Source organism: Parasteatoda tepidariorum, chromosome 1 (assembly GCF_043381705.1).
Source record: "Parasteatoda tepidariorum isolate YZ-2023 chromosome 1, CAS_Ptep_4.0, whole genome shotgun sequence".
NCBI lineage: Eukaryota > Metazoa > Arthropoda > Arachnida > Araneae > Theridiidae > Parasteatoda > Parasteatoda tepidariorum.
Window position 1 is genome coordinate 41,943,423 of NC_092204.1, and position 14,402 is coordinate 41,957,824.

General features: G+C 28.7%; 2 protein-coding genes across 3 annotated transcripts; both read left to right on the plus strand.

Moving 5' to 3' along the window:
• Positions 1–560: 560 nt before the first annotated feature.
• On the plus strand, positions 561–9,234 carry LOC139426954 (uncharacterized). 2 transcript variants are annotated; one of them, XM_071187173.1, is made up of 3 exons: positions 561–718; positions 2,494–2,743; positions 9,017–9,234. In XM_071187173.1, exons 1-3 carry the CDS (start codon positions 647–649, stop codon positions 9,184–9,186), a joined length of 492 nt encoding a protein of 163 aa, XP_071043274.1. In that variant the 5' UTR covers positions 561–646; the 3' UTR covers positions 9,187–9,234. The 2 variants fall into 2 exon arrangements, with proteins under 2 accessions (XP_071043274.1, XP_071043277.1); XM_071187176.1 differs by lacking the exon at positions 9,017–9,234 and adding an exon at positions 6,380–6,589.
• Positions 9,235–12,852: 3,618 nt separating this feature from the next.
• On the plus strand, positions 12,853–13,833 carry LOC107447277 (uncharacterized). The gene has a single exon (XM_016062151.3). The coding sequence runs from the start codon at positions 12,853–12,855 to the stop codon at positions 13,831–13,833; it is 981 nt and encodes a 326-aa protein (XP_015917637.3).
• Positions 13,834–14,402: the final 569 nt, after the last annotated feature.

The following is a 14,402-nucleotide window of genomic DNA, read 5'->3' on the forward strand; positions in this document are numbered from 1 at the left end:
GATAAGTTGAAATGTTAATTAATGTGAAGTTAATTAAATACAACGTCGTATCGCACATCGAATTTGTTAAAATATAATTCTTTCTCGTCTACGTTTTTTACTTAAACTTATTATTTGTTTAATTAGTTTAATGTTGCCGTGATATATTTTTGTTTCATGTACTTGGCAACTTCGATGCACTATCAGTTTGTTTATGTTCTACCAGGATTCTTGCCTTTCTCTGTGTTAAATAAGAAATATAAAGTGAAAGAGAACTGATACTTGATTGGCTTGGCTTACTTGAAATAAAATGGCAAAAACAGCTGCTAACGTAAACAAATGCCATGTTTCACCAACCAGTCAGGATCGAGATACCCGCACTACGTCACTAGCAGCTATCCCATTTTACTAAAAAAAAACAATTTCAGAGAAAAAAAAGTTGTTGTAGGTTGAAAAGCAACTGCCTATGTATAAGATAAATTTTTGATGCATTTGTTTTGAAAAGTTTGCATAAGTAATAACTATCTAATAATAAATCTTCCGCGAGATTCATGCTAAATTAAAAATCAAATGTTCGTTGTGATACTAATAAATAAATAAAAATTGAGAATTTCAAAATTAAGAGAAAATTTTTAAGTTGTTAAAGTAAAAATTCTAATTTTTAATAATGGCAAGAGAAAAAATGTTTGATTCTACCTTTCAAAAAGTATTTACTGAAGCCATAGTAAAAGAAAATAAAGTATGGTTTTCTTAATTACGAGAATTAATAAATTAAATCATACGCAGACTTTTTTTTGTCTCATTTAATCTTCTTATCTAATTTATTTCTAATTTCCTTTCAAAAAAGTTTCAATTTATTCTGATTGTTTATTAACTAATATTCGTCTATTAAAGATTACTTTCTCATAGGGCTAATAAAAATAACTTCGTATTTACTTTCTAATTCTATATTTTCTAAAAGTATAAATATCTATAGCATTGCAATGTAAGTTTGATAAGTGTTTATTCAGTTTAATTTATAACTTTCTAATCATTTTAATAGCTCTTGACGAAAATTAGTGTTATGAAACCAGCATCTAATTAATTTAAACTCTCCCAAGTTCATTATAATTGGAATAATTATATTGAGCAAATAAGAGCAATTAAATATTTGCGTGATATTTATACACTCATATGAAAAGGTATAATTTACTATCCTTTACCTAGTGTATAATCATAATTTAATAATAAATAGCTGGGAAAACCTAAAAATAAATTCATTGTTTCTGTTTTCGAAGTCAATATTATATTGTTATTAATGTTTTACAATGTAACACTGAGGAATTATATTACTAATAGACTTGCTTTTATCATAGAATTAAAGTAAATATTTCAGATTAAACTGATATATTCAACAAGTAAAAGTAATAACCGCATGTTTAGTTAAGTAGAATCTAAATGCTAATCTTTAATTGACCATTAATGTGTCTCTTAGTGCAAATAAACAGTTTGACTTATCAAATGCTTAGTAAATAGATGGGGTTTGTCCTTAAATCTCTGTGCGTCAATTTAGGCATGCATTTTGCAACTTAAATATAAATTATTTTCATGTGTTCAAAATGTATCCGTAGTTTTATGAATTTGTAAAGCATGCAAAATAAAGAAAGCAATTACATTAATAGCTTTTGATCTAATGCACTGTAAAAAATTCTGCATCAAATCACTGTTAAAATACCAGAGCCTTTCCGCATTATCCGCAAAATCCATTTAACCGTCGAATTCAATTTTACCGTACACTAATTTTTACAGTTATATTTAAATAATTATAGTGATCCATTGATTCTACGGTTATTAGTATTACTGTGAAAATTACAGTATATCAGTTTTTTTCCCGTAACATTGTTCCGGTAAAATAGATTTTACGATGAAAAGTACTAGCAATCAGGGTGCCGGTACTCCAAACCGTATTTTCAAATGGAATTTTTCCAGTGTATTTCCCACTGTGAGAAACAGCTTTAGTCCAAAATCAATCTCAGTATCATTAAAGCTTCTTGAATAAAAAATTTGATCTGAAAATTTTTTAATGACTTGGACTAACTTAAACATACTATATAAATTCTGTAGTTCCCAGGTTAGCTTCAATGAAACCTGTGCAAGCTAACCAGTTTATGGGGGGATAATTCCTTAATCAAAATTAAGGCTTAATTTATAGATAAGATTAGACAAAGGCTTAATTAGGTTAGCTTGCACAAGGTTTAATTTCCTAGATTAGCTTATACAAGGCTTAACTTATTTATTTATTTTAATAATTTGGTGTTTGATCATTAAAATAAGCTTAGAGAGATAATCAACTTATCAAAGGAAAGCACAACATGTTTTACTGTATCTACTATAAAAATTTTGATATAAGATATTTTCTCCGTTTTATTTACTCAGTTCTTATATTGTTAGAGATAACTAAAATCCCGTTAAGAGAAAGGTAGAATTATTTATTGTAAATTTTGTTTCATAAATCATAAATCGGTATCTTTTTAGATTAGAGAGCGACAGCACTTAGAAGAACCATATACTTTTCCGCATTGGCTGAAAGTTACGTGGGATGACATTTCCATCGATAGTTCAGATGATGACGAAGATTCCAGTTTGCAAAACTATAAATCATGCACAGGAGATGTGAACAAACCACATAGACCTTGCGGTGATCTTTTAGGAGAAGCACATAATTTCAGTCATTCGGCAACCAATTACCATGAACTGGATCCTGTCAATGATACGATTGGAAAAAGTAGGATTTACATATTATTTATTTTTAAATAAATTTCTAAACTAAGATTTCCGAAATAAATTATTTTCTTCATCGAAAATGAAAATATTGGTCTAAATTTAAAAGCGTAACATATTCGAGTTTCTCAATAAACTTTTAATAAATATATTTTACATTTGACTGTAATATTACCAGCTGTGCAAACATTTAAAAATTAATATAAATTCGATTCCTGCCTCTGTCTCTTCCTAATTTATCGGCAATATTCAACCGCAACTGCATTGTGCTTTATTATGTTATATTATGAAAGATACCCTGCTCGGTTAGCTCACCATCTCCCAGGTCTTTTTTAGTAGTTTCTTTCTAATCACTTTGCAATTTGAACTTGCTTTGTTAGCTCATTGGATATTGTAATATTTTAGTCTAGTTTTGTATGATTTTTAAAAAATTAAAGTTTTAAAAATGCGCAACATGCACATCCCATATTACCTTCGATATGCACATTTTATAACCAACTATACTTTGATTTATATACATTCTATACTCCTCATACATTGATTCGTGAATATTTCATTCAATTTATATGCATTATGATTTGATACTAATACCAATTGATTTTTTTTTCATTTCTAGACTAATTGGAAGTTATATTTGAAATAGTGTATTAAATTTTCTATATGCATATTTTTAAATGTTTCCGTTTGAAGAAATGTCTTCTGTTTGGAGAAATAGCACATTTAGTCAATCTTCAACTCGTTAAATTTACAAAAATTTGAGAAAAGGCAAGAAGAAGTAAGAGAAAACAAGTAGTATTAGAGAAAGTAAAAATGGAAAAACAGTTTAGGTTTTAAATAATAGTTTAAGTTTAATAGGATAAGTTAGTTCCATCAATTTAAGCAGATTATTCCGAAGAATACTAAAAATAACTCAATACAAGCCATTGTAAGTTTTAAAGTTTGGAGAAATAGTAACAGAACTGAAGAGTTTAACCCTAAAAAGACATATCATCTTTCTTTTTGGCAGTTTTTCTGACTATTCTCTGTTGATTCTGTTCTTTAGTATTCTGAAATAAAATTCTAATTTTTTCTCTATCTCTTTCTATCAATCTTGCTTTAATTATTCTGTAACCTGCATATCATTAAAAGTAAAACTGAGTAATAAGAATAGTAATAAGAAGTAATAAGAATAATTAAAACAAAAATATTTATTTAAAAACGTGACCAATTCGTTTTAAACTCCTTATTTTCACCCAGTTTACAGCTCAGTTTTTTTTAACTCTTTGTTATCAACGCACGCGAGAAAATAAATTTTATCGGTCTTGTGACAACATGAATACGCATAAGCATTTCAAATAATCTAAGGGGTCTCCTCTCCATTGTCCTTGCTCTGGCCAACACCTGGTGCTTCCCTTTCAAATTGAAACGCAATTTAAGCTCTTTCATTGGACACTAATTTCGTTCCTGTCGAAATTTTTATGAAATAGGGATACATCCTTTAAAAGAAAGTTTTAATAAATCTGTACGTGACTATAAAGATATAAACATCTAAATGATTCTACGTTTATGTGTTTGGGGACAATACAGTATTAAGACGAAGTGACATGCCGACTTGTAAAGAGTAAAAAAAATTAAAATGCCATTAAAAATATATCAAATTTCGTTATAGTAAAACAACGCAATTCAACAAACAGTCAAACAACAAAGTTAGGAAAGATCTAGAATTACCTTTTAGCAAAATATGAGTGTAATATGAAATAATTTGAGTTTAAAAATATCACGATAACCCTCACAAGCATTAAGGAGTTTTTGAGGTTGTTCTTAGGTTTACATGTGTAAAAACACACCGGAGTTAGAAAATTAGGCTATGTTTCATACCAAATATAACATCATCAATCAACTTCAATTTAAAAACCTCATTTGAAATCGAGTGAAATTATTCACACTTCAAATGTATTTAATTGCCTTAAGTGCAGAAAAAATAACATGTTCATTTCAAAAAGAACCTCTCTCAGCTGGTTTCCCTCAGGTAGATTTCTTTCAACGACAAAACAACGTCGAAAGTGTAAATAAAACAACTTCATATACCTTGATTATAAGCCTTGGAAGGTTGATCTTTTAAGGTTGTTTTTGAAGTCAACTTCAAATCAACCTTATCACCTCATAACAACCTCACTAAAAACCTCAAAAGCACTTTAAATTTCAGTAAGGGAAAATGTAAGTTTTGTTTCTTGCCGTTGTTATAAATTGTGGTTAATTTTTAGAACTTTGTTTTATCACAGCTTGCTATTCTAAGTGCATTTATTGATGAATCTTGGAACTAATTTTGAAATGTTAAGAAAATTTAAGCAGAGCACAACATACCATTCATTTTTATCTTTTTTAGTTTTCCTTGAAATGATGTTTCAAATCTCCGGTCGCAAAATATTTCAAAAAATCCCTTCAAAAGCTTTTTACGCTATAAAAGAAAGGCGAATAATACCTTGATATGAATTCCAAATTTCCTACTATAATAATAAAATGACCGTTACTTTGGTTTGAAATACGAATTCTTATGTGTGTTAGAAATGGTGCACAGATGTTGTCTAGAATAGTGAGATTATGATAAAACTTTCTCTTTTCTTATCGACCATGGATTTTTTTAAAAAATATTTTTTTCTATTTATTATAGAGTTTTATAGGACTGAGTTAGGTTTTAGTTTTTAAATATAATGTCAATTTCATCCATAAGGAAGTTTGTTTTGCAAATATAAGAGAGTTGTGTAATAATCAATTATTCTATTACAAAAAAACATTTTTTCAATCATACATGAACAGAGAGTGCACCGGATGTGCAAAGAGCGACTGGCGATTTGAAACTTGATTTCAAGAAAAAATTTTCAAAATGTTTAATAACAATGTTTCAAAATTAGTTACAAATTTTTTCAATAAATTGCACTGATAACAGCAAGGGAAGATAAAACGATATCAACAAACACTGTTAAAATTTTAATTCTAAAATTATGGGGAAATAACTGGCAGCGGTCTGTTCATCCGATTAACCGTAAAGTTTAAGTTAAAGAACATTTTTTTCCTTCATGGTTTTTAAAACCATGCACAAAAATTATGGTTATAAAACCAGGAATACCAAACTATACCGTTTTTTCGACCATTTGCAACTAGCATTTTTCAAAAACGTAATTGTTTTTTTTATTCTAGACATAGGAACTTATCTTTTCGTTAGGCAATGGAGACTGGAAATTCTTCATGTGTTGAAGGGAATGGAGGAAATATTGTAGTGTTAATACTAGGACTCGAACTCCAGTTCTGCCGGTCATGAGATTAACAGATAAGCCAGCTCAGCTATGATATGTGAGCATTTGCAAGGAACTAAGTAGCTTCATTAGGTCGTTCTAGTAGGTGCGATAAAATTCCGGTTGTTAAACCGTATTAGGGGAAGGCAGTTGATGAACAGTTTTTCTCAAACCTAACAGCTTGATTATCATTTTATTTATGGCTATTTGACTGTTTTGATTAAATATGGTAAAATAACCATTCAATAAATTGTTATTTACCAATTTTTTTCCGAGAAATTTCTAACGGTGAAGTAGCCACCACTTATAACAAGAGCAAGACACAATTTAAAAAAGTAAATTCTTAAAAATATCTGTTATTATTTCAGCTGAAATTGTCGAATCTGCAGTAGAGGAAACTATGTTACATACTGTTTTCACTCAATAGCGACATCTTCTGTAAAACCCTGTAATAAATATTAAAGTTTTATTAAAGTATCCAAAAATGTTTCCCGCGCAAAAGAAACATCAATTTTTATGTGTTTCTATTATTAAGGGATTTTTAAATTCAATAGAAATAATAAAGAAAGCTATGGAGCTATTTTAATTTGTTGATTTTGTAATTTATTTATTTATTTTTAGGCTTATTCATTTAATGGGATAAATAGTAAAGTTTAGTGTCAAAAGTAAATTGAAGTTAAGCAGTTATTTGTTTACTTTTTAAAATCATCAGTAATTTTTGTGTAATACAGGAGGATTATTAAATAAATTTTATTGCAGTTAAGTACTCAAATTTAGAAATAAATATTAACTGACAACCCTTTCAAAATTTTAGTTTTATTTCAAACCTCAAAAATAAATAGTTTATGTAATTTGAAATTAGTTTGTATAATTATTTATTCAATTGTAAAAATATTCATATAACATATTTTAACTATAAACTAAAATCTATAAACTAGTTAACTAGTTATGAATTAAAAGTCCATTTTAGAATATTAGATACGATTAATTCATTTTTATTTTGAAATTTATCTCATATTAATTAATATTAATTTTAATATCTTATACAATAAGTTTAGAACTACATTATTATTTCAAAATCAGTTTGCTTGCTACTAAAGCCTTGCTTCCTTTAAAAATCCCCAATTAAAATATGAAATAAGTTGTTTTAAGAACCTTTTGATTCGTTTTAATGAGTCTCAGAATTTTTCTATTTCAAGAGTTCTTCAAATCCGCTTTATTAACTGTTTGGAATTTGTCTTAAAATAATTGTAAGGTTTTAATATATTAAGAATAGCTTTTGTTTCAGACAGTTTAGAATATAAGAATTCATTTCAAATGCGCATATTAAATTAAACGTTTACGATTACTGTGAACAAAAGCATGTGTGTTTGTCGAAGTTGCTTTACTTTGAGATTTCCAATAAAATTAATGAGACACTACTTTGTTTTTTAAAAAAAAGAAAGACGTGCTCTGTTAAGCATTTTTGACAACTTTGAAAAAGCTTATTGTTAATATTTAAAATCTAATTTCACAATTGTTAAAAGTTTATTAAAAGTTTAATCAATTCAAGTTTAAAAGTATCAAGCGCATTTAATTAGTTAAAATACCCTATTATTTAGATATTCTCTGAGTGGGAATTAAATTAGCTCACTTTATAATTCAATGTCGAAATAATTTCCCCATATTTTTAGCTAAGACCGCAAACTTCAAGTTGGGAATTTTTTTTCTTTTTAGTTTCTGCCAAAACTGTAAATAATTAACTACTAAGAAAAAAACTTTTATTTCTATTCTATGAGAATGACAGAAATCAATATAAAATTAGTCACGAAGTGTTGAGAAATTCCGGATCAAATTAAGGTAAAAAATACCTGTACCTTAAAATCCATTTTCACCGGAGCATGTTACAGAACCAAAAAATAACAAGCACCATAGTTTTTGCAGAAATAATTGACAGTAATAATTAATAACTAAAATCACTTAATCTCTTTTTAATTGAATAAATAATACTATAAAATATAAAAACTAAGGTATAATATTTTACTGTAAAAACTGGATTTTACTGAAAATTGATGTTAAGGGTGATGCAACTGTGTTTTATAACGTAACGACTGATCATATTATGATCATTTCTTAATGTACATTTTCTAGTATTTTTAACCATTCTGTAATCATTTGAATTATTTTATAATCATTATTAATTATTTTTAAATAATTTTTTATTGTTCATAATTATTTTGTTTCTGATCATTTTATATCCACACGGTTGATGCTGGTATTTTATACTGTAACTTCATACCGGATTTTTTTACAGTGCTTGAACATTCATTTCCTTAATCAATTTTTACCGATATGAATCAGTGTGATATTAATATATACTGTCGTATATTATATCATTTAATTTCTAGAATAACTACAGTACTTTAAGTTTAGAGAGTACAATTTTTAAAAACTTTACGAAAATTTATTTGAAATAATTTAAAAGAGTTTGTTGTTTGTACCCACTTATAATCATCTATAAAACAAAAGTAAATCAATCTTCTAATTGAGTCAAACAAATAAAAACATTTTCTTAATTGACTAAAAAATATTGCTATGTTTAGATTTAAAAGCTTAATTTCGAGTAACTAAACAATAATACTATTTGTTATTATTTATCATATATATGTAATTAATTTACAAAATGTAAGGAATAATTGAAAAAAAAAACTACTGTTTTTCAGCATGTTATATTTTCTGCACATGATTGCACTTCGATTGAGTTTTTAGTAATTTATACTCCAAATATCTTTCAGCCAAATAGTAAATTTGAAGCAATTTGTAAAGATAAGGAAAAGAAGTATTCTAATAACTTAAAAGAAGCTGATAAAGAAGTCAAGTGATTTAAAAGACTAATTAAAGAAAAAGTCTTGAAAACGTTCCATAAAAATTCAAATTTTTATGCTACAGTTTATTTAAAAACAATGAATAATTATGTCTAGAAGATGTAATTTTAATGAACCTTTTTGATCTTTTTTTCTGTTTAGATATGAATGAAAATGACCTAAAGGCAGTATCAAATTTTGAAAATAGATGGGTGAAATACACATTTCCCTTGTGCGATTTTTGTGACTTTGGTTGGACTTACAGTTCAAGGAAACTTGTTATCTGTCCGAAGCATGGACATTTGAGGAAACGATATATATTTGTAAAATAAAGTTATTAATTATTTGACTTATTTTTCCATGAATAAATGTAAAATTGTCTGAAATTCCAATGAGCTCATTTTCCGACACTGTAAGAAATTCCAGATCAAATTACAGGATAAAGTCCCGGGACTTTTGGGGAATCATCCATGAAATCCATTTTCTTATCCAATTTATTTTTAACGTAAAATATAGTTACTGTAAAATACAGTTGTTTATTAAGTGTGATTCAGAGATTTTACGGTAATTGATACTGCAAAAACAACAGTATGTCAGATTTTTGATACCCAAAAATATATTTTATAATTTTCCAATAAATTTCTACTTCTGACTATAAAAAATTCCGAAGCAAATTACGGTATAAAGTACCTGCTCACTTTGGGGGCATCATCCGCAAAATTCATTTTACCTTAAAATTCATTTTCACAGTAAAAATTATACCATTACTTCAGTTAGAGTGAATCAGGGATTTTACGGTAATTAATACTGTAAAAATTACGGTATATCGGATTTTTTGTTACGTAACATGTTAGGGTAAAAAATGTATTTCACGCTCAAAAGTACTGACACTCTGAGTGATAACTTCTATCTCTACTTCTTATTATAATTTGATCCGGGTTTTCTTACAGTGAAGTAAGAATTTTTTAAATAATTTTATTCTCGTGCAATTAGTAAATTAGCCATACAAAATTTACTTCTATTTACCTTACACAATCTTTAAGAATTTAAGATTTCCTAATTACAATTTTCGTCATATAATCTAAGTGAACTTCGACTGGTCACATTAAGTCAGGACTAAAGAATTTGCATTTGGATATTGAGATGACGGATTTGTATTACAGTTACTATTTTATTGTCACACAGACTAGAATATTTTTTTTTCTTTTATAAATTTTTGTAATTTGCTTTTTAAAGAATGTGGGTGCCATACTTCACTTAATGAGTTTATTAGCTTTGTCCCACAATACTTTTATTATTTTCATTAATGCAATTTTTGAGAAATTCTGAAAAGTTAAAAAGAAAACGAATGTTGAATATCTCAGTCAACTAGAGAAGAGGACCTTAACTATATATGATTTTTTAAAGAGCTTTACGTAATATAAATATCTCCATTCCGGTAATATAATGATATAGCACATTTTCACAATCTGTATTCTATTACTATTTATTTTGCAAATTCATCACATTTATTCTGCAATAATGAATCAATGCAGTTACTAATTGTAATTAAGTGGTGTATGAAATCCGCGATTACAAAAAGGTATTTAAATACAAACTTTAATCATATTAACGAGTTACTCTTTTAGTAATAAATATAAATTTTAGAATGCAAAATGTTGTAGAGATACAGATCGAGTTGAGTTTCTAAATGTAAGCCTCTTCTATTCTAATACTTATTAGTTATTGCATTTAAGAGTCTTTATATATATTTATCACATCTCACTCTATCCGATATCCAATCATTTTCAAATCTGTTTATCTAATTTTTCGTTTTGCATTTTAGTTTTAAATTATACAAAAATCTTACAAATTTTCAATTTCTTTTAATTTTTTTATTATAAAATATTATCATTAAAAGTAGAAAAAATTTTAACACTATTAGAACGAAATTTGATTTGAGAGTCTTTTAGAAAAAAAATCTTTGAAATCATAGAACTTCAAAGAAATCAATAATGCATATTTTTTGTAAGTATTGCTTCATTTTGATAGTAAACAATTTCAAAATTGCTTTTAGATTTTGATATTTTATTTTTTGTCAGCTAGAACTGAAAAAAAAGTAATAAAAAAGTGGGAAAAAATGCATCAAAAATCTAATAAATGGAATTTATGTTAAGAAAATAGAAAAGAAAATGAAAACAAACAAAGAATGGGCGATTTTATTCGAAATAAAAACACGTTCTTTTAGAATCATACGATGTAAAAAATTCCCAATCAGATATACTGTACAAAGTACAGGTTTGTACAGTATAGATTGAGTGCATCATTAGATAAAATCCATTTTACCGTTAAATCTATTTTTATTCTAAATTAATATACCATTATTTTTGCATTAATATTTATTTAAATAGAGTTATTCAGTGATTTTAAGAATAGTTATTACTGTGAAAGTTATGGTATAACAGGTGTTTTGTTTCGTAATATGTTCCACTAAAAATAAATTTTACGGTAAAAAATATCGACACCCTGAGTCCCGATACCTTTTATTGTAATTTGATCTGGAATTCTTTACAGTGCCCTAGCTTTATATTAAAAATTAGAAAACATCTTCAATTTCATTTTTTTTTTAAATAAAAAGATGAAAAGATGATAGAAGGAATTTTGTAATTTTTTTTTTACGTGCAAACCGAAAAAAAAATCAAAAGCATAAATCTTTTTTTTTTTTTACTTTTAAAATGTGTTCTAGAACTTCTAAAAACGTTTAAGGTATTCTATTTATAAATATACAGTTTGATAATTTATAAAACTGAATGTAAATTTTATTTTAATACTAAACTTTATTCACAAGAAGAGACAAAAAGATTGGAAAGTATTCTATCCCACAAAAAATGTATAAGATGCACCATACACGGAACAAAGTAAAGCATAAATAAATAAATATCAGATATCTCACGACATGCAGCGGATTGGAACACAAGAGACCAAAAGTCTCGAAGATTTTTCCTTCAACGAATCATTTTTTCCCTTTCTTTTATTTCCTAAGACATTTTCTTTCTCTATCTTTTCATTTTTACTTTCCTCTTCTGTGGCTATTCGTTCACCTATCCCCACAATGAAACGCACCTAGCTGTTTTTTCCCCCGTAAAGGGAAGATAGGGAAAAATATATATGATTCGTTTCATCTTTGGAAAGAGACACTACAAAACTGGAATAGAACGAGCAAAGGGGGTGGGATGGAACAAAAAAATAAGGGAGTTGTGGGGGAAAATGAATGTGGAACAACAGTTCTAAAGGGGAAAATATACGCTTATGCTTGAGGGAGATGTGTTCAGGAGTTTCCTAACTTATACGATGCGGTCTAGTAGAAATGAATATAGGGAAGAGTTTCAAGTGAAATGATACAAATAGTAAAAAAGGAGGGAAAAAAGGGTATAAATATACACATTTTTTGTTACCTAAGAGATGGATGATTTTCTCTATACATCGGGATTGTGTACTACAAACGTGTGTGAAAAGACGAACCTGCGGCGAAGCATTTTATTGCTCATTGTTCCTCGTGAAAGATTGGATACCAAGTCTCAAAACTATTTTACATTCATCCAGGGATTGTACTCTGAAAGAGCGGATTGTTTTCGAGCCTTTGTAGACCAGCAATAAAAATATCATTTGAAATCTACGGCTTGGTTTTACATCTATTTTGCAGAGTTGTATTATTTAATGAGTATATTAAAAAAATCAAAAGAATTAAAAATATACATGCAGTTAATTTCTTTAGAAATGATACAAACGATGTCATTTTTAATGAATTTGAATTAAAAAATGACAGGAGTTTCTAAGAAATTACGTCTCATGTTCATATTAAAGCATAAATACATTTTTTTTATTATTTTAAATTGAATCATTTAGCTTAATTATCTCTATATATATTTCTCTTACACGGCGACAAAAAAAAGCCTCATTACAACTCCCCGAATGGCAACGCTAGAAAATCGACCAATGATTGCCGCTAAAAATGTCACATGCCAAATCTAGCTGAGGTGGCTCAATTAGGAAGGCTGCCCAACATAAAGATGAGCCATCAACATACACAGGCCATCAAAAAGGTTCAATTGCTAAAATATCTTGGCATTTATCTTGACCCAGGTTTGACCTGGATAGCACACTTAAATCAGGTCAAAGAAAAAGTGAGCAAATTCAATAATTTGATCAAAAGGGTGGCCAGGGCAACTTGGGGACTCAAACCAAATATCTTAGAAACGATCTACCTTCGGGCAACGGAACGAATCATACTCTATGCCGCCAGTGTCTGGTACCGTAACACCACAAGGATTAATGATAAACTTAGGTCAATCCAACGCACATCTCTTATCGTCATTACAAGGGCCTACTCCACCACCAGTACCGAGGCCCTCCAGATACTGGCGGGAGTTAAACCCATTCATCTGAAAATTATTGACGACACTTGGCTTAAGAGGCTACAGTGGGAGTACAGAATGGAAGACTACGATATTGAAATAAGAGAACTTCTACGATATACTAAAATCGAGAAAAAACCTGATAGAATTCATCCTTATTTATATGTTTCCGTTCCCTTTGGTAGATCAATTCCAAATAATCAGGGTGTTGAAATTTTCACTGATGGCTCACGGATGGAGGTTGCCGAGGATACTAATAACATATTTGAACAAAGGACAGGACTAGGTGTTGTTGTTAGGAATAACGGTAAAACAATTGATGCGACCTCCATCAGAATGAGCAATAACAGCAGTGTGTATAAAGCCGAGCTGATGGCGATTAAAACTGCCTTAAATTGGCTTGCAATAAATAATTATCCCGATGCGACAATATACTCCGATTCGCTCTCCTCGTTGCAAGCTTTAAATAATCCAAAACCTGTGTCCCCTTTGTTTGAAAAAAACCAAAGAACTCTGGCAAAACAATATCAAACTCAATTGGGTAAAGGCCCACATAGGAATAGATGGCAACGAGGAGGCGGATAGAGTTGCAAAGGATGTCATCAGTCTCGGTAGTATTACTATTGAGTCCCCGAACACCATCGCCCAAGTTAAAACAATGGTCATAGATTACACAAATAAGAGATGGAAACAAGACTGGCGGGATTCTGAAAAAGGTAGACAGGTTTATAAATTTATAAAAGACCCAAAACATAATAGACTGCAGGCAAACTTCTATTTTAACCAATTTTTAACGGGCCATGGAGTGTTCGGTGACCATCAAAGTAGACTCTTTAACAAATCTCCGGTATGCAATTATTGTGGTGAATTTCAAAATGCTGATCACTTGATTTTGCATTGCCCAAGATTCCGAACACTCCGCGGAAATAATTTTCAAAATTTAGATCAAGTCCAATGCTTTTCAAGCTCGACCTGCAGGGGTATAATTAAATCCATCATTAAACAAACATTGGAGGATATTCTAGAGGAAGTCTAATAATAATTCAGAATCCACGGCCTCTAATTTGGGTGTCTCAACCGTATCATGTTTTACTATTTTATTATTTATTTTTATAAATTTACTAATTTTAGACTTTGAGTTTTTAAATTTTTAT